Source organism: Myotis myotis, unplaced genomic scaffold, assembly GCF_014108235.1.
Source record: "Myotis myotis isolate mMyoMyo1 unplaced genomic scaffold, mMyoMyo1.p scaffold_m19_p_3, whole genome shotgun sequence".
NCBI lineage: Eukaryota > Metazoa > Chordata > Mammalia > Chiroptera > Vespertilionidae > Myotis > Myotis myotis.
The window spans coordinates 123,458,258-123,485,889 of NW_023416335.1; the positions used below are offsets into that span (position 1 = coordinate 123,458,258).

The 27,632-nt window shown below is 43.0% G+C and overlaps 1 protein-coding gene across 1 annotated transcript in view; it reads left to right on the forward strand.

Annotated features, from left to right (window-relative positions):
- Positions 1 to 461: 461 nt before the first annotated feature.
- The window catches only part of DYRK4 (dual specificity tyrosine phosphorylation regulated kinase 4), a 33,721-nt gene continuing 6,550 nt past the window's right edge, over positions 462 to 27,632 (forward strand). Inside the window, exons 1-11 of the mRNA XM_036300769.1 lie at positions 462 to 486; positions 1,333 to 1,449; positions 2,169 to 2,307; positions 4,236 to 4,399; positions 7,133 to 7,269; positions 7,560 to 7,700; positions 10,549 to 10,687; positions 12,699 to 12,780; positions 19,330 to 19,502; positions 21,254 to 21,314; positions 25,130 to 25,259. Of these exons, the coding sequence (XP_036156662.1) occupies positions 466 to 486; positions 1,333 to 1,449; positions 2,169 to 2,307; positions 4,236 to 4,399; positions 7,133 to 7,269; positions 7,560 to 7,700; positions 10,549 to 10,687; positions 12,699 to 12,780; positions 19,330 to 19,502; positions 21,254 to 21,314; positions 25,130 to 25,259 (1,304 nt within the window). The 5' untranslated portion in view covers positions 462 to 465. The remainder of the gene's footprint in view (positions 487 to 1,332; positions 1,450 to 2,168; positions 2,308 to 4,235; positions 4,400 to 7,132; positions 7,270 to 7,559; positions 7,701 to 10,548; positions 10,688 to 12,698; positions 12,781 to 19,329; positions 19,503 to 21,253; positions 21,315 to 25,129; positions 25,260 to 27,632) is intronic.

The following is a 27,632-nucleotide window of genomic DNA, read 5'->3' on the forward strand; positions in this document are numbered from 1 at the left end:
ATTGTGTGCTTACCAACCTTTAGGACACACTGCTCTGCTGTTTTCATCTCCTCTCTCCACCTCTTTTTAGATGTGAAATCTCTTCTGAGTTCTAGTTACAATTTTATTTGATAAAAGGGTTATGTGAATTTTTTTTAAAAATGTGTGCAAACCATAGGACAGGTTAATCCAGGATAAATAATGCTAGAAAGATCATTTGTCTGAGTATTCACTCACTCAGTCCTTCACTCACTCACTCACTCATTCAGCACTTTTTTGAGTCCCTCTTAGCCCATCCTAGCTTTGAGGTCAGGATAGCTGGCTTCAAATGTGTCTTGTTTATTGTAATGAAGCAAAATAAATGTCTGAGTGGCTTAAGATGAAACCATGTGAAGCATTATTCCAATTCTCTTCCACTTGATCCAGATTGAGTGTAACCGTTGTTTTCAAACTGAGAAAATACCTTCTAAGATCACGAAACAGAGAATGACCCAATTATTGCATAAGGTAGGAAGTGATGCTTAGTGTCTTTTCTCTAGGAGAGGATGAGGGCAGGTACTTTGTAACAGGCATTTTTGTTCAACTCAGCACAACATGATAAGTACATTCTTTCCACATCACCATGCCCCATCTCCACACGATGTTAACTGTTCTATTAATTGATAGTCAAACTACCTCTTTCCTAATCAATCAGTCACTCAATCAATGCAGGGTGGAGGAGGAATCCAAGTGAGTAGGTCAAGTCAATAACATAGAGTAAGTGGGAACTATGTTGTACCAAGGAAAATTTGCAGGGAGAACTTTCCCATGTTAAGGTTGTAAGATATTGCAGTGATGATAATAATGGCTAACACTTATGGACTGTCCTGCATAGAATGCCTTATTTACCTCACAGAAAGTATGAGGTAGGTTCCATTGTTGTTCCCATGGTAGTGATGAGATAATTGCAGCTTAGATAGAGTATGATCTGTTTACAGGGATTCAAACCCAGAGGCCATCTGCTTGATAACTCTGATTTTCTCTCTAAGAACTTTAAAAATGAATCTCAGAGAGAAGGAGGGGGATGGGAAGAGATTAACCAAAGAACTTATATGCATTACCCATGGACACAGACAATAGTGCGGTAGGCCTGGGGGTGCAGGTGCAGGGTGGAGGTGGTCAAAGGGGTAAATGAAAGGGACATCTTTAATATTTTCAACAATAAAGATAAATTAAAATTAATTAATTAATTAATTAAGGCCTAGATTTGGTTCATGCTCATCCTTGCTGTGGGGAGGATGCTGGGAGAAATGACTCCCAGAGACTTTTTCTTGTTTGAGGCTTCTGTAACTTTTCCACTTTCTCCTTCTATAGGATACAAACACCAGCATTACTTCACTCCCTTTTGTGGATACCAAGGGGAATAAAAACATGGTTAACTTCCCACACATCAGCCACAACATCATGCTGAATCCACCTCTGCTGTATACGGTGAGTGCTGGGTGGTGGGCATGATCTGAGCAGGGAGGTGAAAACTCGATTTCAGTCCAGAACCAATGTTTAGAAAGGCCCAGGAGGGTGGGAAAGCCAAAGGCAGCCGAGGAGTCCGGTTTCGTCCTGTTTTCACTCTTTACAATGAATGTAACTTTCAGCAAATACTGTTAAGTCATTGACTTTTTTTTTTAATCTACAAAATGAGCTCTTCTAGGGTTGTCATGAGGATTCACTGAGGAAAGGAAAAATGAAGTGTCTGGTGTACAAAAAAATTTTCTGCCTCCATTGTTTCCTCCCTTTTTTGAGATAGGACCAAATGAGATAATGTAAGAAAGTGCCAAGTTAAAGGGTGTTATACACTCATAAGTATAGTGTTTGTGTCCTTGGACAAGTCACTTTATCTAGTTAGGAATTGTCCTTCTCAAGCAGCAGTAAAATACTGTTCCATACATATCCTCCTGCAGTAGAGGTCATTGGAGCTGTTAAGTGCATACTGTTAACTGCATAATGTACATGGATCTCACAAAGATGAGTCAGACAGATACTCTCTTTGAGGGAAAGACTGAGAAAACCTATTGTCTCATATGTTACCATTTCTCCCTGGAGAGGAAGGAGTAGAGCCTGTCTGGATATAGGTGATCTTGGTCAGGTGAATAGTTTAGGACACCCAGGAGAAGCTTAAGGAGTTCTTTATCACAAGTTATTTCCATGAACAGGAGAATCAAAATCAGAATCAGATGCTGGCCTCTGAAGACAGGGCTTCAGAAATGCCTTCCCTTTCAAACACCAACCCCCAAGATCCCAAGTCCAAGGAGAAGCCACGAAGGAAGCAGAAGGTACCTCTGACAGCGGCAGGTATACCTTCAGGGCAGTAGCAGGGTATGGTGGGTTGGTTATCCATGGTCAGGTGTGAAGATCTGAGCTGAGCTGGAGGAGGCTAAGCTGCTAGGTATTGGATTAGTCAATTAAGGCAACAAACCAAAAGAAAGTAACAGTCAAACCTTTTGTAAGCAGGATGCTAAATAGGAGAAAACACTGACCCACTCTGTTCCTCCTCTTCTCCCCTCCCCCCACCCATTGACTGGCACCAGGTCAGGGTCTCAGGTACCAGCAGAGTCAGAGGCACTAGCCCACTGCCTGGAGAGCCTGACCAGGTTCCTGTCCTTTTATAGAAGAGAGGGGGAAGAGGAGTGCTTGAAGCGGAAAAGTACTGAGTACTGAGTCAGAGTGGGGAAAAGTGTCTTGAAGTTTGTCCCATCTTCTTGATAAAGAGATCTTGGCAGAAGTACCTGCAGAGGCCTCTGAATGGAGGCTCCTGGGTTAGGTATATATAAGTGCATTGCCAGCAAGGGACCCTGAGTCCTTGACTTAAACTCTTCCCAGATGTTAATGCATTTGGCTGTGCACCAAGGCTGGTGTGGGGGAGGGCAGCTTCCCCATGACATCTGCCAGGTAAAGCCTTCATAATTGCCTATGGCAGTGGTTCTCAACCTTCCTAATGCCGCGACCCTTTAATACACTTCCTCATGTTGTGGTGACCCCCAACCATAAAATTATTTTCATTGCTACTTCATAACTGTAATTTTGCTACTGTTTTGAATCGTAATGTAAATATCTGATATACAGGATGTATTTTCATTGTTAAAAATTGAACATAATTAAAGCATAGTGATTAATCATAAAAACAATATGTAATTATATATATGTTTTCCAATGGTCTTAGGCGACTCCTGTGAAAGGGTTGTTCGACCCCCAAAGGGGTCACGACCCACAGGTTGAGAACCACTGGCCTATGGTCAGGCCTGAAAGCTTACACATCGGTTTTTGGCCAGGAGCTGACTTCTCACAAGGTTCAGAGATTCATAACCTATTAAGTTTCAAAGGAAGAAAACCCAAATCCACTGAGCATCTATCATGTCCCAACACTATCTCATGCTCAGAGCTGTTCTCCCACATCTTTGAAATTGGTTGTGCTGCTGCTTCTAAAAAGCTCAGGAATAGCCCTGGAGGAGATATTCTAGTTCTGAACTAGTTCTGCCTTTGAAGAGCTGCTATGTGTCTCCCTGCTGTTTCACGCCTCAGTTCTTCTGGGCCAGGAACATGCCTTAGTCAGCTTACACTGTATATATGGAGACACACACAGGTCTTGTCCCCCATAAGTCTTTTTTATTCCCCCCCAACAATTCCTTCGCCAACTCTTCAGCAGTTTGTTAAATAACACCGTGCCCCTTCTTCTCCCCCATCCTGGTTTCCCTCCTCTCAGCACTCTCCAGTTTATCTACATCTCTCTTAAAGTTTGAATCCCACCCCACCCACCCCCAGACCAAACACAAGACCCTGATATGATTGGGCCAGGGTAGAGTAGAGAAGAGCTAACACATGTTCCTTCCTTATAGTCTGAGGGACTCACTGGCTCAGCTGGCAATACCTCCTGGGCTTTGAAAGTCATATTTATGTTACCTGCTTGACCCCTGAAGACATCATAGCTTTTAGATCCTCTAGGGATAAACTATTTGTGCAGCCCAATACCAAATTAACTTGGGCTGAATGCCCCCTTTCACTTCCTTTGTGTTTTCCTCCTGGGTTGTTGAAATCAGTACACCTTGACCTGTATCCGTGTTATAGTTCAACCCTGTGAGACTCAAGATGCATAGTCCTTAGTAAGCCTCCTAGGTGCGGAAAGGGCTCACCGGCTCACAAACTGGAAGAGCTGCCATCATCTCCACCTTGGGCAGATCCCTGGGTGCCTCACTGAACTGACAACCACAGTGTTTTTCACACAGAGGCCCTAAGGTGTTTTAGGAGCCAACTGTCTTCTTATGAGCAAAGTGAAATCCTGGGCTACACAGAGCTGTGGTTCCTGGGGCTCAAAGCCAAGAAGCTCCACGTGGATCCTGAGAAATTCAGCAAGACGAGTTTTGATGATGAACATGGCTCCTATATGAAGGTGATGGGAGAGTAGATCATAGAAACTGCAGGGGTTTGGGGCTTGGGGACAAAAAGGCTTAGAAAGGGAAAAAAGTGTGGGGTACTTTACAGCCTTTGGTGCTGATGTATCTGGGACTAGGCATCCTAAAGTATTCTAGTAGGTGCTAAACCAAAGAAATGCCATTTTTATAAATGGGAAAACACGAAATTAATACACAAACTACTCTAGTAACAGAATATAATTTTCTCTAAGAGTATTTGGGTTAACATTTCCTGGGTGAACTCCCACAGGCTCTCTGCACAGCCCTGGACCCACTGGTAAAAGACTGAGTATGGAATAAGATGCAGTCTCCCCAACATTCCCTTTTTTGTCCCACACCAGCCCATACATGGACCTTTTTACTATTTTATAATAAATGTCATTTCTCCCACAGGCAAAAAATAAGAATAAAGAAAAAAAAGCTTTTGACACTATAGTCCCTGGTGCATAGAGTCCCTGGTGATTGACTTCCTTAAGTTTTCTGTCTGTATCTTTGTGGCTTCCCAGGACAGGGCCTCTCCCCAGCCTCAGGTGAAATATGGGCAGTGGAAAGTATCCCTATTGCTTCAGGAAGTGATTTCCACTTCTGAGGATGTCCAAATAAGTGATGCTTGTTCACTAGGCTGGTGGGCTAGTGGGAATTTCCTTCTCTGGACACTCTTCATAACTTGATTAGGTTTAGGAGGATTGGTCTTTGATGACTTCACAAAAAAGGCAGATTGTTTTAATAACATTTAGGGTTGTGTTTCTCTTAGCTTTACTATGCACACAAATCACAGGGGGATCTTATTAAAATTTTGAATTCTTATCCAACAGGTCTGGGGTGGGACCTGAGATTTTTGTATATATATATTGATTTCAGTGAGGAAAGGAGAGGGAGAGAGAGATCTAAACATCAATGATGAAAGAGAATCATTGATCAGCTGCCTCCTGCACGTCCCCTACTGGGAATCAAGCCCACAACCCAGGCATGTGCCCTTGACAAGAATCGAACCCAGGACCTTTTGGTTCGCAGGCTGACACTCTATCCATTTAGCTAAACCAACTAGGGCTGATTTTTGCCTTTCTAAAAAGTTTCCAGGTGATGCTGATGCTTCTGGTCTTCAGACCACACTTTGAGAAGCAAGGATTTAGAGTTTCTGGCACACATCCTCTATCTAGAGCCCTAGTTCTCAACATTTTTAGGTCAAGAATCCCTTTAGGAATCTGATAAAAGCTATAAATCCTTACATCAGAAAAGGCACCCTGCACAGACACAAAATTTCAGTGGGGGTGGGGGGATAGTTAATGGGTCCTTGGTTAAGAATCTTTAATATAAACCTTACCACCATTTCAGACAAACTTCCCCACATTCTCCCTTCCCTCCTCTTCCCTCTCCCCCTCATCTGGGCCTAGAGTCTCTGAGAAATTCCCCCAGGGATTTCAGCACTACCTTTAAGTTAATTCACTGGAATTCAGTTCCTCAATCTCAAGTCTTTGAGAGCTATGTTTTGGTTGGGGGGAGTGTGATATGTGTGCTTTCTGTATGCTTGGAATCTCCATCTTTGTTACATTCTAGTGTATGCACAAATATACAATGTACATAGAAAATTTCCAAACAAGCAACATAACCTCATTCTCACATTTATTCTGTCAGCAAATATTAATTGAGAACCTATCATATACTTGGGCATCTGCTAGACTCTGGAAATACTTAGGAAACTATAAAAAATGAGTATGGCCTGATACTTTGCCTCAATCAATGTCCAAGTGTGAGTGAATAATTATGATCTTCCAAACTGGTGGCATATAGAAGATATGTACAAATGCCAGGGAACCCCATATATCTTTACATCAACATGTGCAGAACCTTTACAAGTAGAGCAACCTATTTCCACATATCACTGAAGTTGTACATGTGCATGGTCTTGATTCCTCCTATGAGAATAGATCCCCCCCACACACAATCATAAATACATTCTGAGGACTTGTACACGAACACTTTTCCTTCACTTCTCCCAAATTCATGAGTTTAACACTAGGAATCACAGATTCTCAGAGCTGTAAGGTCTTAGAGATCATCTTATCTAGAACCTTCAGTTTCAAATGAAGGCACTGCAGCTTAGAGTGAGTATGTGGCTTGTCTGAAGCCACCCAGAAAGTTTTTTTTTATGTAGAATTTTCTGTTGCTTTGACTAAACAGTTGCTTTGTAGTTTACACCACATGGAGGGGCATGGATGATTCTGGCTCTTGGAAATGATTTCTCTTTGTAGTTAAGAAAGGTCCAAGTTACATAACTTGGTAACTTGATAACTCCAAGGTAGAATAAATCTGGATATGTCAAGAGGAGAAGTAAGTCTGGCCAGAAGGACAGAGAGCAGACACAAAGTCTTCTCTCATTGATGAAGACACATCAGGGGTCAGAAACAGAACTTCCCCCAAATGGAAGCTGCTCTTCCCCAAACAACACCCAATGTTCTTTGCATCACCTGACATGGATAGAGCCTGTGGGACTTTTCCTGGTATCACATGGGTAACGTGGGATCAAGACAACAACCTAACCGTTGTAGTAGCAATGAGATGAGGGTGGGAGTTGCACTAGTGCCCAGTGCGGTTCAGAAAGTCCCCCCCAGGAGTCAGCCATGATCTGAGAATGGGTATCCAGGGGTCTCAGCATCAGGGAACCTCAGAGTCTATGGCTCTGCTCCTCACCCTTTGCCTGGCTTCTGTAGGTCCTGCATGACCACATTGCCTACCGCTACGAGGTTCTGGAGATGATTGGGAAAGGGTCATTTGGACAGGTGGCCAAGTGCCTGGATCACAAAAACAATGAGTTGGTGGCTTTGAAAATCATCAGGAACAAGAAGAGGTGGGGTGGATAGTAGCATAGGCTATAGAGGAGGGACTTCATGATTCTGGCCCCTACATAATGCCAACCCTTCCCAACTCTGCCCCTTCCTCTGATCTTTTCTTCCTTTTTTGCCTATCTGATTCCATGGTGGGGTGAAGGGGAATGCAAGGTATGGAGAGTTTAGTGCTTTCTGCCTTGCCAGGGTCAAGGGAAGGAGCTGAGGAAATGGGCTACTGCTGCAGCATGATATAACACCATGTCTCTTGTCTCCATTTCTCATCCTCCCTGCCCCTCCCCAATCACTTCAGATTTCACCACCAGGCCCTGGTGGAGCTGAAGATCTTGGACTCTCTCAGAAGGAAGGACACAGACAACACCTACAATGTGGTGCACATGAAGGACTTTTTCTACTTCCGCAACCACCTCTGCATCACCTTCGAACTCCTGGGGTCAGCTGCTTTTTCTTTTTAATTCATTTACTTTCAAAAAGTGGCTTAAAGTGACAGAAGAGAAACTTTGAGGTCAGACACTAGATTTTTCTGGATGTAAACATTTATTGACTAAAATGGACATATAGAGAAAGCCTAGGAGACTGATCCAAAAGCTGCCAATATCACCCCATCCCTTCATCATGCCTGTCACCTGGGAGCATACACAGGATGTGCCACCAGGTGCTGGGTGCTGGACTGGGTGACATAACCAAAACAAGGCTTCTGCCCTCAAGAGTGAACCTGAAATATGTTGAAAAGGACTTTTTTTTTTTTTTTTTTGCTACCATTTCCCTATTTACTGGCTTTACCACCCTGTGATGCAGAGGTTGAAACTCAGGAAAGCAGGCAAACGGGCTGCTTAGAGTGGGGAAAGAGCTTTTTTTTATGTGCAAATAAGGACAGGAGCAGATTTTTTTTTTATAATTTTATTGATTTTTTACAGAGAGGAAGGGACAGGGATAGAGAGTTAGAAACATCGACAAGAGAGAAGCATCAATCAGCTGCCTCCTGCACACCCCCCACTGGGGATGTGCCCGCAACCAAGGCACACGCCCTTGACCGGAATCGAACCTGGGACCCTTCAGTCCCCAGGCCGACGCTCTATCCAGTGAGCCAAACCAGCCAGGGCCAGATTTTTTTGATAAGAGAGCAGAATCTGACTAAAATAGATTGGCATCACCTGGTTGAATATTGGAGCTGACAGAGTGTTCTAATTGGAAGGACATGCTAATTTGATTACTTTTCTCTCTCTGAGAAGACCATCTGATAAAATTTAAATAAAACCAGAGATCTAGAATGCATTTAGCAAAGGAGAATAGTTAGAGGTGACCTCTCAGAAGCCCAGTATTATCAGCTTTACTGAGCTGGTAGCTTGGTGTTCCCATGACATCATTGCTGAAATTCTAGAAACCAGCTAAATTTGAATCAGGAGTGAAGTTGACACTCTCCTCACCTTCTCTGGTGATTACAAAATGTAATCACTTTCCACAAGCGAATTCTCTTTCTGTGACAACATGGACAACCCAGGCTGCCTGATTTGGCCATTAAGCAAGTGCACAGTTAGCAGGTCATTGTATTGAAAGTGCTCTGAGCAGTCAGGAGGAGCGGTGTATGTGGGGGAAGCCAAAGCTCAGAGAGGTTGCAGAGTTGCCCAGGTCACAGAGCTGGTTAGGATGAGGCCACTATGCCCATCGAAAATGAATGGCTTCCTAAATACAGGCAGAATTAGATAAAGTTTAGAGATAGAAGATTAGGAGAAATCAGAAAGAGGCCAATGCAGCGTCACTTCTGAGCTATATCCTATCCCTCCTCTCTCCATCTTACAGTTTGTACAGAGGTTATAACCTGGTAACCCACAAATGTTTTTCTTGTTAAAATGCTTTGCATTAGTTTCCCACATTTGTAAGTCAGCAGATTTCATATAATATTGTTGGTTTTTATATAATCCTAGAGGCCCAGTGCATGAAATTTGTGCATGGGGTGGGGGGTGGGGCCCTCAGCCGAGTCTGCACCCTCTCCAATCCTGGACCCTTTGGGAGAATCGAGCCTAAACCAGCAGTTTGACATCCCTCTCACAATCCGGGACTGCTGGCTCCTAACCGCTCACCTGCCTGTCTGCCTAATTGCCCCTAACTACCTCTGCCTGTCTGCCTGATCACCCCTAACCCTTCTGCCTGCCTGCCTGATTGCCTCTAACTGCCTCTGTTTGCCTGCCTGATCACCCCTAACTGCTCTCCCCTGCTGGCCTGATCACCCCTAACCACTCATCCCTGCTGGCCTGATCATGCCTAACTGCTCTGTCTGCTGCCAGATTGCCCCTAACCACCTCTGCCTTGGCCCCGCCACTGTGGCTTTGTCCAGAAGGACATCCAGAAGGACGTCCAGAAGATGTCTGGTCTACCTGGTCTAATTAGCATATTACCCTTTTATTAGTATAGATTGCAGGCTTCTGCTTGTCTAGAAAGTTTAGTAAAATCTGGTAAGAATTAGACCTTATTCCTGCAAAGTGACAGATGGAACCAAGTGGTCAGGCTTGGTATAGATAGGGTAGGGTGTCTCTGTTTTACCCCAGCCCCCATCTGTCCACATTCTTGCTCCCTTACCTGTCGGGAACCTGACATCTTTCTTTTTTTTTTTCTTTTTAAATAATTTTTTAAAATTGACTTTTTAGAGAGAGGAATGGGGGGAGGAAAGAGAGAGAGAGAGAGAGAGAGAGAGAGAGAGAGAGAGAGAGAGAGAGAGAGAGAAAGATCAATGTGAGAGCAAAACATCTATTGGCTGCCTTCTGCAAGCCCCGCTACCAGGGATGGAGCTCACAACCCAGGCATGCACCCTGACTGGAAATCAAACCCAGCAACCTTTCAGTGCTTGAGACAACACCCAAACAATTGAGCCACACCATCCAGGGCAAACCTGACATCTTTAATAGTCTTTTTAGGCTTGGGCAGAAGTGGCTGCTGGGTTGAGTAACTGATGGACTTCCTAGATTCTTTTCAAGGGCCTGAAGAACTATGAATATTGTAGAAGTTTGGTCCAATGTCTTAACACCCACAACATAACAAAGTTATTTAATGACCTTCTCATGTAAGAAATGAGGGCATATCTGAGAGGCCAGCACAATTGAGTGGCACCCTGGAGTCCCCATGAATCAATGGAAAAGTTGAGTTTATAGGACACAAAAGCCCTGCCTCCTGGTCTGACACTTGCCTATTACCAGAGGGAAACCAGGTAGTATGGGATTGTTGGCTGGTTCAAACTTAGAATTACACTTTTTACACTGATGCACATTACTTTCTCTCTTTCCCAGAATCAACTTGTATGAGTTAATGAAGAATAATAGCTTTCAAGGCTTCAGTCTGTCAGTAGTTCGGCGATTCACCCTCTCTGTTTTGAAATGTTTACAAATGCTTTATCTAGAGAAGATCATTCACTGTGATCTCAAGCCTGTGAGTACAATTTCTATCCTGCCAGGGTAGCTGATTCCTACCCTCAGAAACTGTCTCATTCTCTTCCCAAGTGCTAACTAGACAGCATCATGGCCAGAGCTCTCAGATGGAAGCCAAGTAGTCATAGGTTGTGAAGAGTAAGAGATGGTTTGGAAATAATGAAGGGAGATGGTGTCATTGAGGTAGACAGGAATAGGAAGGTCTAGGGCTTTCCTGTGGAAGGTGTGCAGAAATATGTCATTCAGGGGGCTGGATCTCTGCTGTATTAAATCCTCACTATCTCCATTCTACTCTGAATTGGTCCTAGGGTACAGCAAATCTCTGACTACTACTTCTACTCCAAATGGATGTGCTCTTCCCTCATGTCCTGCTAGCCTTCTATACTTAGCTCTGTTACTTCACTGATTGCTTTCTGTAGGAGTTGTTTGCTTTATGTGTACCTGCCACTGAACTGCAAGTTTTCTCAAGGTCAGGTATCATGTCTTCTCACCATTTTATTCTCAGGACCTAACATGGTACCTGACAATAGATATTGCAGTCAATATGTAGGTAAATGTTTGTTAGATGAATTAATGATTGTAAATGTGAGGAATACAGAGAGGTACTTAGAGAAAAGGTATAAAAGTATGAAGATAGGAGGCCAGGAGCTAGTTCCCAAATCAACCTGACTCTCACAGATACTTAAATATCCTTTAATTTCTCCTTATTCCTTTCTCCTCACACCCCAAAATGGTTACTTGTAAAAAAATGTAATCCATTGGATAATTTGGTATATTTAGACAATTAAGGATTGTCTAAATAGAGATGTTCTCTCAGCGCTGCCTGGAGGAGCCTCACAATGCCGGTACATTGATTTATTCTCCACACTCAAGTTCCTAATCCTTAGCTTTGCAGCTTCAACAGGTCACAATAACCATGGTCTTTGAGCTTAGGGGACTGACTCTCACCAGGAAATTCACAAGACACTGGTAGCCAAAATATTTATTTCCTTGAGAAATAGGTCAAGTAAATTGGAATGCATGTGTCCAGTAGGGGAAGTATGCATATAACCAACAGAATGATGAATGTGGGTTCAAGAATTGGAGTTATTCTTACAAACTTAATGTTTAGTATCAAAGACCTGTGATGCCCTGATGCATCCATGACCCACCCCCCGGCCCCCGCCAAGTAGTTTCTGCCAATAAATTGGAAGGCCAGTTCCCTCTAGCTAAGGAGCTTTTTCATTGACCTAGAGACACACAAGAAATTCTCATTCTTTTAAGACTTGCTGACCGTACTTTTTCAGTTAACACAAATATTCTTTAGAAAAAGGAGTGGGAACTAAATTTGTACTTTCTTAGTTTATGGTGCCAGAGGTTTTGGATTAATCCTGCTATTCCATATCTAGAATGGTAAGGGACTGAGTAAATAATTCATTCTTCCAATATTCATAATAATCAATTCATCTGATATCCAGATTCTTGAAAACACAATTAGTAATTTAATCTTCCAGGGGAATACTGTCATGCTTCAGCAGGTCTGCCTCTCTATCCATGACACTACTAGAACTCCTGGTTTCACATTTCCCCCAAAGTCAGCATAAGATTCACAACTTCCAATCAAATCATTGTCTTTTTGTTTGTTTGTTTTAGTCTTCTACCTTCATAGCTGTATGTGATTGGGCACTTAATGGATACATCAAATTCTGTCAGTTATATTTCTAAGGCCTTATGTAAGCAAGGCATAGGACCAGGTGCCTAGGAGATAAAAAAATAAATGCATAATCTGTATGGGGAAAGGGACAAAATACATGTAAAAGAAATACTGCAAAGCAGCAAATAAGAGGTATATGACACAAGTCAAATGGGATGTCAAGGAAGGTAAACACATGGGATTTGGAGAAGATGTGGGAGGAGTCTACCATGAAGTAGTCTAATTTTGGACTGGGTCCTGGAGGATGGCAGACATTTAGATCAATAGAAGGCCTGGGACAACATTATTAAAATGTGACATATGTCCTTCTTCTTTTCAGGAAAATATCGTGTTACACCAGAAGGGCCAAGTCTCTATTAAAGTTATTGACTTTGGGTCAAGCTGTTATGAGCATGAGAAAGGTAAGCCCTATTCCAGTCTCTTTGTCTGAATTTTCCTATTGAGATTTCTTTCCCTACTGAAACAAGAACTTCATAATGAGGTTACTTGGGTTCTAGTCTGGCCTCAGTTGTTAAAATTGCTTGCATGATTTTGCACAAGGTGCTTCACTTCTCTGAGACTAAATTTCCACCTCTATAAAATGAGAAGGTTGGATTTAAAGCCACCAGATCTCATATTCTGTGGATTAGAAATTACCCAAGAGCACTGGGTCCTCAAACTAACTAGATGGGCATCAAAATCACTTGTGGCCTCTGAAAAATTATAGCTTCCACGGCCTCACCCCCAATGTGCCAAATCTAGTTTTCTGGGGGAGTACCCAAGAGTCTGCACATAGCCATTCTGAAGTTTGGGATTCACTGCCCTAGACTCCCTAGGCTTTATACTTCTTTCAAGCTAGAATCCAGCAAACAGCCCTGAGAACATTGGCGCAAACTGCTGAACTTGATTTGCTAGTCTCTACTTTGGGCTTTTATCAAGTTTGCTGTTGACAACAAGTAACATTCCACAAAACCAAGATGGTGGCATAGGTAAACACCGGAAATTGCTGCCTCACACAACCACTTCAAAAATACAGCTAAAAGACAAAATGGACATCATCCAGAACCACAGAAAGGCTGGCTGAGTGGAAATTCTACAACTAGAAGGAAAGAGAAAAGCACACTGAGACTCAGAGGAGGTGCGGAAGTAAAGTGCAGAGGTACGGAGGCACACGCCGAAAGGGCTGGCAACTGAGGACGCAGCACACATGGAAAGGGCTGGCAGCTGAGGACCCAGTTGTCTTTTTCAATCGGGAGGGAGTCTCAAGCACCCGACTGCTCTGAACTCCAGTTCTGGGTGAGTCTCTGGGGACCCAGACTCATACAGGGAGAAACTGGACTGTCTGGCACGGGCAGAACTCGAGGGTGGCTTTCTCTCAGAGGTGTTTGCAGCGATTACAGGGACACTGAGACACGAGGCCTCTTAGGGTAGGACTGGGGAGCAGCCATAGCTGCTTACTCTGCCCTGTTGATCCCCTGAGACCCTGCCCCACGCAAGCTGTGCTCAGAGGCTTTTGCATATGAAAGGCCTGACCCTTTGCAACCTGAAAATTACCTAACAAACTGCAGCTGGGTCAGAGAGACCCAGAACATCCAAAAGAAGGCCCAAGGCCCCACAGCAGCTTGCATTGTTTCACAGCTGGGCCTCATCTGGGCACCTTCAAACCCCAAACAAAGAAGAGGAATCTCTCCATAACTCCTGCTGGGTAGCCTCAGGCAGAGGCTAAATTAGCACCTCCTTAGAGATCCAAGAGCCAGTGTACCCAGTGGACAGAGTGGGACCATCCAGATTACAACTCCTCAGATCCATAAGGGACACACTCAGGGGGCAGACTCAGTGAGCACCAAAGCCCCCTGAAGCAAGTCTTGCCTCAGAAGAGTGTTTCCAGCTCAGAAGTTCTCCCACTATAGACACAGCTGATTCTCACAGCCAATTGGCCTGGAGGTCAATTCCTCCCAGTGATACCTACAACAATCAAGACTTAACTACAACAAGACTGTGCACAAAGTCCACAAAGGGGTGCACCAAGAGTGTCCATCTCAGGTAATTGGGGAGGCTGAGCCACTGGGCCCTATAGGACACCTAGCACAGAAAGCCACTCTATCAACACAGGGAAGCATAAAAAATGCGGCGACAAAGAAACAGGTCACAAATGACAGAAATGGAGGAAAGCAAACTACAGGATATCGAGTTCAAAACCATACTTTATAAGGTTTTTCAAGAATTTTCTAGAAACCGCCGATAAATTTAATGAGACCCTCAGGAAATCTAGTGAGACCGCCGATAAATTTAGTGAGACCCTCAAGAAATCTAGTGAGACCCTCGAGGTTATGAAAAAGGTCCAACTAGAAATTAAGCATACATAGACTGAAATAAAAGATATTATGCAGAGTTCCAACAGCAGACTAGAGGATTGCAAGAATCAAGTTAAAGATTTGAAACACAAAGAAGCAAAAATCACCCAAATGAAAAAACAAAAAGAAAAAAGAATCCAAAAATATGAAGATAGTGTAAGGAGCCTCTGGGACAACTTCAAGTGTACCAACATCCGAATTATGGGGGTGCCAGAAGAAGAGAGAGAGCAAGATATTGAAAACCTATTGGAAGAAATAATGACAGAAAACTTCCCCTACCTGCTGAAAGAAATAGACTTCCAAGTCCAGGAAGCGCAGAGAACCCCAAACAAAAGGAATCCAAAGAGGACCACACCAAGACACATCATAATTAAAATGCCAAGAGCAAAAGACAAAGAGAGAATCTTAAAAGCAGCAAGAGAAAGAAACTCAGTTACCTACAAGGGAGTACCCATACGACTGTCAGCTGATTTCTCAACAGAAACTATGCAGGCCTGAAGGGAGTGGCAAGAAATAGTCAAAGTGATGAATAGCAAGAACCTACAACCAAGATTACTTTATCCAGCAAAGCTATCATTCAGAATTGAAGGTCAGATAAAGAGCTTCACAGGTAAGAAAAAGCTAAAGGAGTTCATCACCACCAAACCAGTATTATATGAAATGCTGAAAGGTATCCTTTAAGAAGAGGAAGAGGAAGAAAAAGGTAAAGATACAAATTATGAACAACAAATACACATCTATCAACAAGTGAATCTAAAAATCAAGTGGATAAATAATCTGATGAACAGAATAAACTGGTGAATATAATAGAATCAGGGACATAAAATAGAGTGGACTGAGTTTTCTCGGGGGGGTGAAGGGTGTGGGGAGTGTGGGAAGAGACTGGACAAAAATTGTACACCTATGGATGAGAACAGTGGCTGGTGGGGGTAAGGGCAGAGGATAGGGTGGGAACCAGGTGGAGGGGAGCTATGGGGGGAAAAAAGAGGAACAACTGTAATAATCTGAACAATAAAGATTTAATTTAAAAAAATAAAAAATAATAAAATTAAAATTAAAAATATGAATGCCAAAAAAAAAGTACCATTCCACAAAGATTTATTGAGTATCTACAATGTGTCCTGGATACCAGGAACAAAAAAAACCTGTGCTCAGGTTGCTTACAGTCCAATGGAAGACACAGAAAAATAACATGATAGGTGCAGTGATCAGAGATACACACAGGCTGTGCTAAGAGCATACAGAAGAGGGAGGGGTGGCAGAAGAAGCCTCCTGAGATTGAAAAAATAACTATCAGAAGGATGTTTTTAAATATTCTGCAGCACCACTTTGAAGACATATGTCCTTTACCTTTTATGGATCCCATAAGAAATTCCAGCTAGAAAACAGTATGCCTCTTACATAGAACCCGTGTGCTTACTCTTCTCGGCTGGCAAAGCAGTGTAACCTCTCAGTTACCATTCCATTGTGGCTGGCAGAATGCTCAGAAGCAAACTTGTAATTATTTTATCCTTGGTTTCTGATAGTCATATCCCTCTTTATACATTTCCCTTTGTCTTTTGTTTAACTGTGTGACAGTATAGAGTAGAGATACTAGACTTGAATTGCCTGGATTCAAACCCCAGTTCCACCACTTATAGATGAAAAACCTTGACCATTTATTTAATCTCTGTATGCCTCATTTTTCTCATTTTAAAATGGGGGCATTAATAGTACCTCCTTCATAGGGTTGTTATAAGGATTGAAAGAGTTAGTCTGTATAATACACTTGGAATAGTGGCTGGCACATAGTAAGCATTATGCAAGTATCTGTTAAACCCAGTTTTTAACACTACCCTGTATGTATGTACTTTAGTTGAAAAGTGCTTCAAATCCATTTTGGAAGCAGGCAGGATATGAAAGTGATTTTTATTAAATCTTTATTTTGTCTTTAGTCACAAAATTATCATATCCTTACTATAACCAAGACAAACAACAAAGAAGGGATTACAGAATCCCTGCCCTGACCCATGCAGAGAATCACCAATAATAGCACGTGGAAACAATGAAAATGTCCCATTTCTCCAACCTCAGTCTTCCTATAATATCATCTTCCATCCATACAGCCTCGTCTCCTGAGATTCCACTGAGCTTTCCCGTCCACATTTTACATTAAACAACATATGTGCATAATATATTGAATATACATTTTTATTTTTTTAAATATATTTTATTGATTTTTTACAGAGAGGAGGGGAAAGGGATAGAGAGAAACATCAATGAAAGAGAAACATCAGTCAGCTGCCTGGAACCAAGGTACATGCCCTTGACCGGAATCAAACCCGGGACCCTTGAGTCCGCAGGGCGACGCTCTATCCGCTGAGCCAAACCGGTTAGGGCTGAATATACATTTTTAAATTGTGCCTTTTGTGTGCTTCTTTTTCAGTTCTCATATGTCTCCTCCTTTGCCAAATCACAATACTTTCAGAAGATGTCTACCCCAAACTAATATGACAGTTTGGAAACTCAGCTTGATATTGTCTTACGTTTCCTTTTTTTAAATTTTTTAAAATGTATTTTATTGATATTTCACAGAGAGGAAGGGAAAGGGATAGAGAGTTGGAAACATCGATCAGTTGCCTCCTGCACGCCCCCTACTGGGGATGTGCCTGCAACCAAGGTGCATGCCCTTGACCGTAATCGAACCTGGGACCCTTCAGGCCGACACTCTATCCACTGAGCCAAACCGGTTACGGCGCGTTTCCTTTTTTTAAAGCTTAGCTGACAAAAATTGATTTCCTAGAACCATGGGGAAATAGAGTTCTTTATCGATAAGGTGAGGATAATAACCTCTATAACAAGGCTGCACTGTAAGATTTGATGAGGTTAGATACAAGATGTGACTCCTGAGTGCCGCTCGGTTGTACTTCCAGTTTTCTGCAAAGCCCGTAGAGCAAGCATGTCAAACTCAAAGGCTAACATGGGCCAAATAAACAAGGTTTAAGTTTATGTGGGCCGTAAAAAACAAAAGCTTCCATTTTTATAAAAATGTAGGTTTATTTCTTTTTTTAATTTAAATATACTTTATTGGTTTTTTACAGAGAGGAAGGGAGAGGGATAGAGAGTTAGAAACATCGATGAGAGAAACATCGATCAGCTGCCTCCTGCACACCACCTACTGGGGATGTGCCCACAACCAAGGTACATGCCCTTGACCGGAATCGAACCTGCAACCCTTCAGTTGGCAGGCCGAGGCTCTATCCACTGAGCCAAACCAATTAGGGCGAAATGTAGGTTTATTTCAATAGAGACATGCTGAATACAAAGGGCTGAAATAAATGAGTAATCATTAACATAAAATAATAGAACATTTTAATAAAAATTAATATTTTTTCTTGAACATTAACTTACCAGACACTGAATAATGGCACAAATTAATAAGTGTAACACAAATAAACCTATTTTTCTTGTTCTCCAAAAGTGAAATAATTTCCTTTTGCGCACACCAAACAAGTCAGTTCAAGGCTAATGATGTGGCAATCAGCTGCCAGAATATTCGCTGCTAGTATTAGTGGAGAGAAATGGTGCACCTGCGCATAAGGCACATAAGTGAAATGAATGCAACACAATTATAGCAATCAGTCATTAGCGAATGTTGTAGTTTGTTATTAATAACTAGGGGCCCAGTGCATGAAGCCATGCACCTTGAAAGGAACTGTTGGCCACGAGGCCGTGGTGGGCACAGGGATGGGTCTCAGCCCATCCTCCACACCCCCGGCCTGCCCCTTCAGCCGAGGTCCCCAGTCCCCTGTCTGCTGGCAGCCCACTCCTGCCACTGCTACTCCCACGTGCTTACAACACCAGCCCCGCTCACACCCGCTGACAGAGCAGAGCTATTGGGGCCGGCGCCAGCAGCGGGTGCTAGAGGGGCCAGTGCCATTAGTGGGTGTGAGTGGTGGTTGCTGCCCTGTTTGCCTCTCAGGAGCAGGGGGAGGTGGAGAAGCCCTCAGGGGCAATTGGGACCTGCAGCCACCGTTCACACCTGCTGATGGTGCTGAGCGATTAGGGCCGGAGCTGGGCGCCGGCAGTGGGTGTGGGGCCTGCGCCAGCAGGAGGTGTGAGTGCCAGGCAGGACTGTGGCATGCAGGAGCTAAGAATTTTCAGTAACCACCAGAGACTCGCCCCGATGACAGCAGCCAGCACCCCACCTTGGTCTGGTGCCTCCACTCATCCCACCACGACTGATGCCTGCCATGTTCAATGCTCTGCCACCTGCTGCCGATGCCCACCATGTTTTGCGCACACCCCCTGGTGTTCAACACTTGTCATAGCGACCGGTGGTTCGGTTGTTCTGCCATTCAGTCTATTTGCATATTAGGGTTTTATATAGAGAGATTATGTATAACAGGATATTGTAAAAATTAAGTTACGAAATTTTTATTACAACATTTCTTACATACCATTATACTGGCTGGGCTGAAAAAATATTTGTTGTGGCCCTCAGGCCATGAGTTTGACATGATTGGTGTAGGGAGTAGTAGTTATCATTCACCCATACCTGAGAGGTTATCCTGGAGAAGGATGCTCTGGGGAGGAGAAGGTTTTCCTAGGGGAGGTTTCTCTTTCTTTTGCTCATAGTGTACTCGTATATCCAAAGCCGGTTCTACCGATCGCCAGAGGTGATTCTGGGCCATCCCTACAACATGGCCATTGACATGTGGAGCCTGGGATGCATCATGGCTGAACTGTACACGGGCTACCCACTGTTCGCCGGGGAGAATGAAGTGGAGCAGCTGGCCTGCATCATGGAGGTGAGGGAGTGGACTGGCCCCGCTGCACTGAGCGGCGGCAGGACAGCTTGCTTCCACTCTCAAAGTTTGGGTTGTATCAGGCTCACTCTAGGGCAGCGGCCTGCATACTCTTCTGTTTTGGATTAGATATTCCCTAAAAGTATTTTTGAAATTATGTATCCCCTTTTACATTTTTAAGTTGACATCTAACATTTTTTACCATTAATAATTACAAAAGATGTAATTTTCACATATTGTGAAGTGACATTTAAAAATAAAACTGTTATACCAGTCTTTCAAATATATTCAAAAGACTCTAAAACCAGAGTGACATAACACCCATCAAAATCTATGTGTTGTTTTAAAAAAATCTCTGTGTCATTCAGTCATTAGTCATTTATTTTCTTAGCTTTCTGGGAAGTATATCTCCCAATAAAAAGACACATCAGATGATCATTTATTATGCCTATTACTCTTTTACTTAAACGCCTTTTATTATGAAATTAAATTAGATAAAACAGGAGTAAAATAACCTTAAGAAATAGAAAATTTCTAATGAACAAAGATATTTTGATTGTGAACAAAAAAGGCTCATTATCTATCTATCTGTCTGTCTATCTATCTATCTATTTCTTTTTACCTATCTATACAAATCTTTTTTCTAAAGTGTCTCAAAGTTACAACTCAGAGACACACACACACCCTTGAGAATTATTTAAATACTAGAGGCCTGATGTATGAAATTCGTGCAAGGTTGGCCCTTGCAGTCCTGGCTGCCTTGGTCCTTGGGGCCCATCCCCTGCACACTGGTTTTTCCGAAAGGTGATTCCAGAAGGTCATCCTGCCGTCCAGTCTAATTAGCATATTAGCTCTTTATTATATAGGATAGTTTAATTTCATGGTTGAAAATAATAAAGTGTTAAAATAGCTGTAAACTGGCATGAGAATCAGTAAACCTGGAGTTTCATTTTGGATCTTCCTCTTTGGCAACGTACTTTCCTGCTCTGGATTTCTAAAAAAATGTAAGTATCCGTATAGATGGCTTCTAAGGTTGATGATGGATGATTTAATAAAGCACCCCTGAACTCTTTCTGCTTCCAGTACCAAGGAGAATGAGGAATATTCAAGGGCATGCACCTTGGTTGCAGGCACATCCCTCCTGACCTCAGTGTCAGTGGGGCTGAGGAGCAGGGGGGCAGGGTCTGCATGGATATGGCTGGGAACCCAGCTGCAAGTGCAGATGACCCTTGGCTTAGGGTGACACCTGTAATTTCTCTATCTCAGTGCAAACTATAGATTGCAGTGAGGCAGGTAAACAAGTAAGTGCTACACTTTTTTTTTCAAGTAGGTATTTTGTGATATAGTGTTTGATGGCCGCCTGTTTTTTCCCATCTCCTCTTCCTTTCCTCCCTCCCCAGTGCTCTGAGCCAGGATGTGATATTCCTTAGCTCAGGGCTTTCAGCATGGATACTGACTGGGTTGTTCAATGTGATAATGACATCTGGCTGCCATCAAGAGTGCCTACCTCTAGTTGGTGCCGATGCCTGTTGAGAGTGACCTGGCTGGTATTGACTGACACTCAGCGTGCTGAGACAGCCCTGGGTTAGGAGTCAAAGACCCAAGCTCTGGGCCTGCTCTGCCACTGGCTTATAGCACAATGTCCTGGGTCTGTATCTGTAGAAGGCAGAGTTTGACCAAAGGCCCCCTCAGCTCTAACAGTCTTTGAATGTGTGACTTACAAGAGTGAAGCAACTGCGTTTTAATTGTTGAAGGTGCTGGGCCTGCCACCATCTCACTTCATTCAGACGGCCTCCAGGAGACAGACATTCTTTGGTAAGTTCCCAGGTCTAACTCTCTTTATCCCATTGTGGCCTATGAGGCAGCACAGGCCTTGAAGACATCTCCCACACCCCAAACCCCATTTAGTGCTCTTCTCCTGGCCCCATCCCAAAAGACATGCTATGATTAGGGATCTCTTTCAGAAAAGTAAAACGATGCTGAGAAGTGGTACCAGATGGATTGGTGGAGACAGGATGGGCATGAAGTCTTGGCAGTGAAAATATGCAGGAACATGAAAACAATCAGGTTTCTGCTCAGAAGATATATCCGCAGATCTTGGAACCTTAAATATTATAACTACACCCTCTCCTGTAAGTTCTCCTAGCCTCTCCAAGCAGTTAGCTCCCTCATGCCATGCAGTGTGCAGGGAAATCAAAGAGCAGAAGGTTCTTTTCAAGAATAGTGGAAGTTTCATTGCTATATTCTGTCATTATGGAGCATTTTTCTGCTGAAATTCTCTTATTTCTCCAGAACCTTACTATCTCAGTTCATTACAATTTTGAAATTAGATGGGTAAACAAGGGCTCTCAGAACAGTTTTGCTGGAGGTGTGTTGTGGCTTGCCAGTTATGTGCAGGACATCTGGCTAATTACTGGGGTTAAGCCTCATCCACAGTCCCATGATGCCTTCATCACAGTTTCCACACTTTGGAATCTATGATCCTCTGCCTTTTTATTCAAGTGGTGCTGTGCAAGATGGACAGGTGGATCAACAAGGTCCAACTAAGGCAGGGCTTCCAGGGCACTATTGACCAAAAAGACAAAATTAGTCTTATATTTAAAATCCCCTTGAAGAGCTACAAGAAGCTAAGGGATTCCCATCTAGAAAAAAAGCAATCATAGCCCAAAGGTCATCCCAGTGAAGTGAAGCCAGACACGAGGAATGGGGGACTCCACAGGCAGGGACTCCATGACATCTGGAACGACATTCCTGACTAGCCATAGTCAATGGGTTAGTTCACAGGCTCATACTGCTATGGAATCCCAGTCATTCCTAACCCTCCCACCTCTTACTTTTCACCTGAGAGTGGTCTCAAAATGAAAGGCAAATCGCATAATTTCTCTCCACAACTTGCCCTGTCAATAGGAGAGTCAAACATACTCTCATGGAGGATCCTCCTGGTTAGCGTTTCAGTCATGTTGGTGGTCAGTGGGTATGCACTGGTTCAGCCATGTGGTGGTTAACATGTAGACTATTTCTGTACCCTTTAGTAAAATGCCACAGCCTCAAGCCCCTGCCTGGCCCATCTCCTAGGACTCCTTGGATTCCCCATGACTTAGAAACTAAAAGTTTAAGGCCTGGCAAGAGGTGGTCCTCTATGATCTACTTCAGTGCTAAGGATGTCTGTCATCCATTGTGATTGGACAGTCCCCTGCCATTCCAATGGTTAAATTTTTTAAATATCACCCTGCAGTCATGGCTGGAGCCTTGAAGACCTTGCCCCTGAGTGGGGTCAGTGTCTTGGTAGCCTTAGTATGCTGCTTGCACAGTAACTAACGCTTCCAGAGCAGTCTGATGGCAGACAGAGGATCTGGCTGACTGGCTGCTTAAACATGGAGCAATGGAACTGGTCTTTTGATCCCAAACTGGTCTTTTGGATTTCAAAGGATTTAGGGAAAGAATAATAGAGATATTGGTGTTTCCTCCTTCTAGACAAAGACATTGTGGGAAGAGCCATATCTTATTTTTAAAGCCCCACCCCAGAATATGTTTTTACTGGAGAGAGAGAGAGAGAGAGAGAGAGAGAGAGAGAGAGAGAGAGAGAGAAAGAAGAAGAAGAAAAAAGAAAAGAAGAGAAAAGAAAAGAAAAGATTGATCAATTGCCTCCCTCTTAACTATAACATTAAACTCAGTAGAGAGTATGAGTGGGGACTGAAAGGAAGGGAAATAGAGCATCTTTGAGAGAGTACCAAAGACATATGCATGCCCATTTTATAGGGTATCCGATTTTTACCATCAGCACTAGGCTTTACAATGATGATGTGGTTTTGGTAGCAACATCCACATATACTCACTTCCTGCATAAGAAAGAATATTATTGGGAGCTGCATCCTCTTCAGTGTTTCTCAAACTTAATCTGATTATAATAATCACTTGGGTACTTGACAATATGTTAATTCTCATGATCCTCAAGGGTCTATGTTTTTAACAATAGCTCTTTGTGATTCTCATGGTACAGTGAGCTTGGGAAACACTGTGTCCACTTCAGTTCTTGGCTCCCTTCCTCAGGTTGGGTTGCCAACTCCCAGCCACTCCTTGTAAATACCACTAATTAGTAGCAAAGTGATGTTGCCTCAAAGGTAAGTAAGATACTTAGGAGTTCCAAGTAGCAAGAAGGAGATGGAGAGAATAGGTGGGGTGAGAAAAACCTGTACAAGTAAATCAATTACGTAATGACGACTTTAGGAACTATGTCATTTATAAGCCTTCGAGCCTGATTCTTCTTTGGTCATTTGTAAAAAGAACAACATAAAGGATAAGGTGGGGGTGGGGCCACTGGTGCCACAGTTCAAAAGGGAAATAGAGATTTGTGTGAATTCACAGCACCTATACTCTATGCCAGTGGTCGGCAAACTGCGGCTCGCGAGCCACATGCAGCTCTTTGGCCCCTTGAGTGTGGCCACGAAGTTTCAATCACACTGTACGTGCACGCCTGCACGTGGTATTTTGTGGAAGAGCCACACTCAAGGGGCCGCCGTTTGCCGACCACTGCCCTATGCCATGCATTGAATCCTTATACAAATAAATACATATATAAATACACGTCTGTGTATGTACACACATACACATATGCACATTCTTGGTCCTGCCAGGAATTAAGAGCAGATGTTCTTTTGGAGGCTCCACAATTGCACTGATTACAAAAGTAATGAAAGCCCTTGATTATGCACCTTCCAGAAGGTCTGTTACATGAACCCCACTGAGTTTTTGTGAGAATTCAGTTTAATCTGTAAATTGTGTGTACGTGTGTGTATATACATACCCACCCATTCACATGCAGATTTATAAGGTGTGAGCATAAGTGGTCAACTTTTCTGAACATACACACCAGAATCCAGGCATCCAAATGAGTGGTCTCACCTGCACAGCATTGCACACAGCACCTTGGGAACCTTTGGAGCTGTCGTCAGGGCTTCTTTCCAGGCACGACAAACCATACATGTGGTGAGGGCTATCATTGGTGAAAATGACTGAAGAAAGTCACTTCAAGCTGTTCCCTAAGAAGCAATCAAGTTTGATTTCCAATTATGGACAAAAATTTTTGATGTGACTACAAAGAAGTAATGAGACTAATTTGTCTGTGTGGTTTGTAAATGGGCTCTGAAAGCAACTCATTCTCCTAAAACGACTTTCTTATTATGCCCCATGATGTCCCAAATTTTCACTTTATTGAGTTAGTGGGGAAGAAGCTAAGGTATCAGTAATCTGAGAATGAACAATATCCTTTTTGTTCAGAGCTGAATGTTTTCATCATCTCAGATTTATTATTATTGTTATTAATCCTTATCATTATTATTTTACCTAAAATCATTGATTGATTCAAGGAGGAGGTGGTGGGAAGGAGACTCAGAACATAGTAAATAGCAGGGAAAATTGATCTAAAAGGTAGTTAAATCCATTGGATACTTCACACGTGGTTATTTCAATTGAGTGAGACTGCGGGTGTGTTTGTGTGGAGGGGGTGGTGAAGTACCGGGAGTGAGAGAGCTACAAAGACCACCCAAGACAGCTTGGATGAGTGAACAGCTGTGATGTGACCAATGAATATTTACATCTGGAACTAAACACCGACTGTTGTATCTCTAAAGATTCCACAGGTTTTCCTAAAAATATAACTAACAACAGGGGGAGAAAAAGATACCCGGATTCCAAGGATCTCCCGATGGTGCTGAAAACCTGCGACTCCAGCTTCCTGGACTTTCTCAGAAGGTGTTTAGTGTGAGTTTGTCAAGGGTGTCTTTGTCTCTGACTCTACTTTTAAATACTGTACTTTCCCACATGTTTGCTGGTGGAAGTCTGGGGCTGGGAGAGAGTTGTAAAAACAATAAGTGCTGACCAAAGACCTTTAGAGTCTACAAAACGCTTCCCCATCTGTTGCCTCATCAATCTGCTCTCCCCACCTCCTGTGTGATTGTCAGGGCAAATGATTTGCTCTGTTTTGAGATATGACAGCTGAGGCTCAAAGAGATTAAGTGACTTGCCCTGGATTACAATGTGTGTAGAGCTTGCCTTCTCCTTGGCCTCCAGCTGCCTGGCAGTGAGGTGGTAGGCAAGTCCTGAATGTCTTCTGCACATATGCCCAGTGTACGGGTTCAAGGCCTCTCCCCATTCCCCTGGGGTTTAGAGCCTAAATTCTTTAGGGAAGGGAAAGGGCGAGTTATAAACCATTTATAATGTGCAGCTTTTTGAATCTACATGGGTATTTTAAGTCTTAGAAGTCAAGTTTCATACTTAAGTCAAATCACTGTAAGAAAAGAAGAGCACACGAAGCACCCTCCTAGTACAGTGCCTAGTTAGAAGGTGTTTGGAAAATGTAAGCTACTATCATTTTTTAAAATATGTTTTCATTGATTTTTAGAGAGGAAAGAAGAGAGAAACATCTAAGAGAGAAACATTAACATTGCTCAGCTGCCTCCTGTACACCCCTTGCCAGGGCATGTGCCCTGACCGCAAATCAAACTTGTGACTTTTGGTGCATGGGTCAAATGCTCAATCACTGAGCCACACCATCTGGGCACTACTATCTTTTTTTTATTGGTAAAGTTTTACATATGTCTCCTTTTTCCCCAACTGACCACCCCCCACCCCCCCGCCAGGCCATTCCCACCCCGGGCAAGCCCCTAACCATCCCAGTGTCTGTGTCCATTGGTTATGCTAATATGCATCCATAGAAGTCCTTTGGTTGCTCTCTAACCCCCCCCCCCCCACCACCACCATTTGTCTCTGGATCTATTCTTGTTCATCAAATTATGTTGATCATTATATCCCACATATGAGTGAGATCATGTGATATTTATCTTTCTCTGACTGGCTTATTTTGCTTAGCATAATGCTCTCCAGTTCCATCCATGCTGTTGCAAATGGTAAAAGTTCCTTTTTCATAGTGGCGTAGTATTCCATTGTGTAGTTGCACCATAGTTTTTTAATCCACTCATCTGCTGATGGGCACTTAGGCTGTTTCCAAATCTTAGCTATGGTAAATTGTGCTGCTATGAACATAGGGGTGCATATATCCTTTCTGATTTGTGTTTCTGGTTTCTTGGGGTATAGCCTTAGAGGTGGGACTACTGGGTCAAATGGGAGTTCCATTTTTAACTTTTTGAGGAAACTCCATACTGTCATCCATAGTGGCTGCACCAGTCTGCAGTCCCACCAGCAGTGCAGGGTTCCTTTTTCTCCACATCCTTGCCAGCACTTGTCATTTGTTTTGTTGATGATAGCCATTCTACTACTATCATTTTTTTAAAAAGGTTTTGCCAGTTGGTCTGTACCGAATGGCAACTAGATGAGCAGTGTGATATTTGGCAAGTCACTATCTCTCTCTGGGCCTGTTTCTTTTTTGTATATAAAGGGGTATTACCAATGTCCCTTTTAGTGCTAAGCAGTCCTATTATTGTTCATAAAGACCACCACATCTTCATGTTCTGTCATTCTTCCAGGGTGGGGGGGCGTGGAGTAGTTTTAGCAAACGCTTTTCTGGCATTTGTGCACTTTGGAATTTAGGTATTAGCTCAGAGGATAAACATCAGGTACTGCTGAAAGTTTTCCCATCTGGAGAGTCATGCTGCTCCTCTGGGAAATGGCGATAAAGAAGGATCCTGTATCTCCATTCCCCACCCTACTCAAACTTCTTGCTGAAGCTGTAGAATGAATGTGCATTAACAAATGACAGAAACTCATTACTGACACAGAGGTGACTGATCCAGAAACCGCAACCATCCAGAACACAGCTTAGAAACAAGAAAGACATTATTTTTTAAATTAAATCTTTATTGTTCAGATTATTATAGTTGTTCCTCTTTTTTCACCTCATAGTTCCCCTCCACCCAGTTCCCACCCTACCCTATGCCCTTACCGCCCCCCCCCCCACTGTCCTCATCCATAGGTGTACGATTTTTTTCCAGTCACTTCCCGCACCCCCCAAACCCCGCCCCCCCGATTCTATGCCCCTGATTCTATTATATTCACCAGTTTATTCTGTTCATCAGATTATTTACTCACTTGATTTTTAGATTCACTTGTTGATAGATGTTATTTGTTGTTCATAATTTGTATCTTTACCTTTTTCTTCTTCTTCCTCTTCTTAAAGGA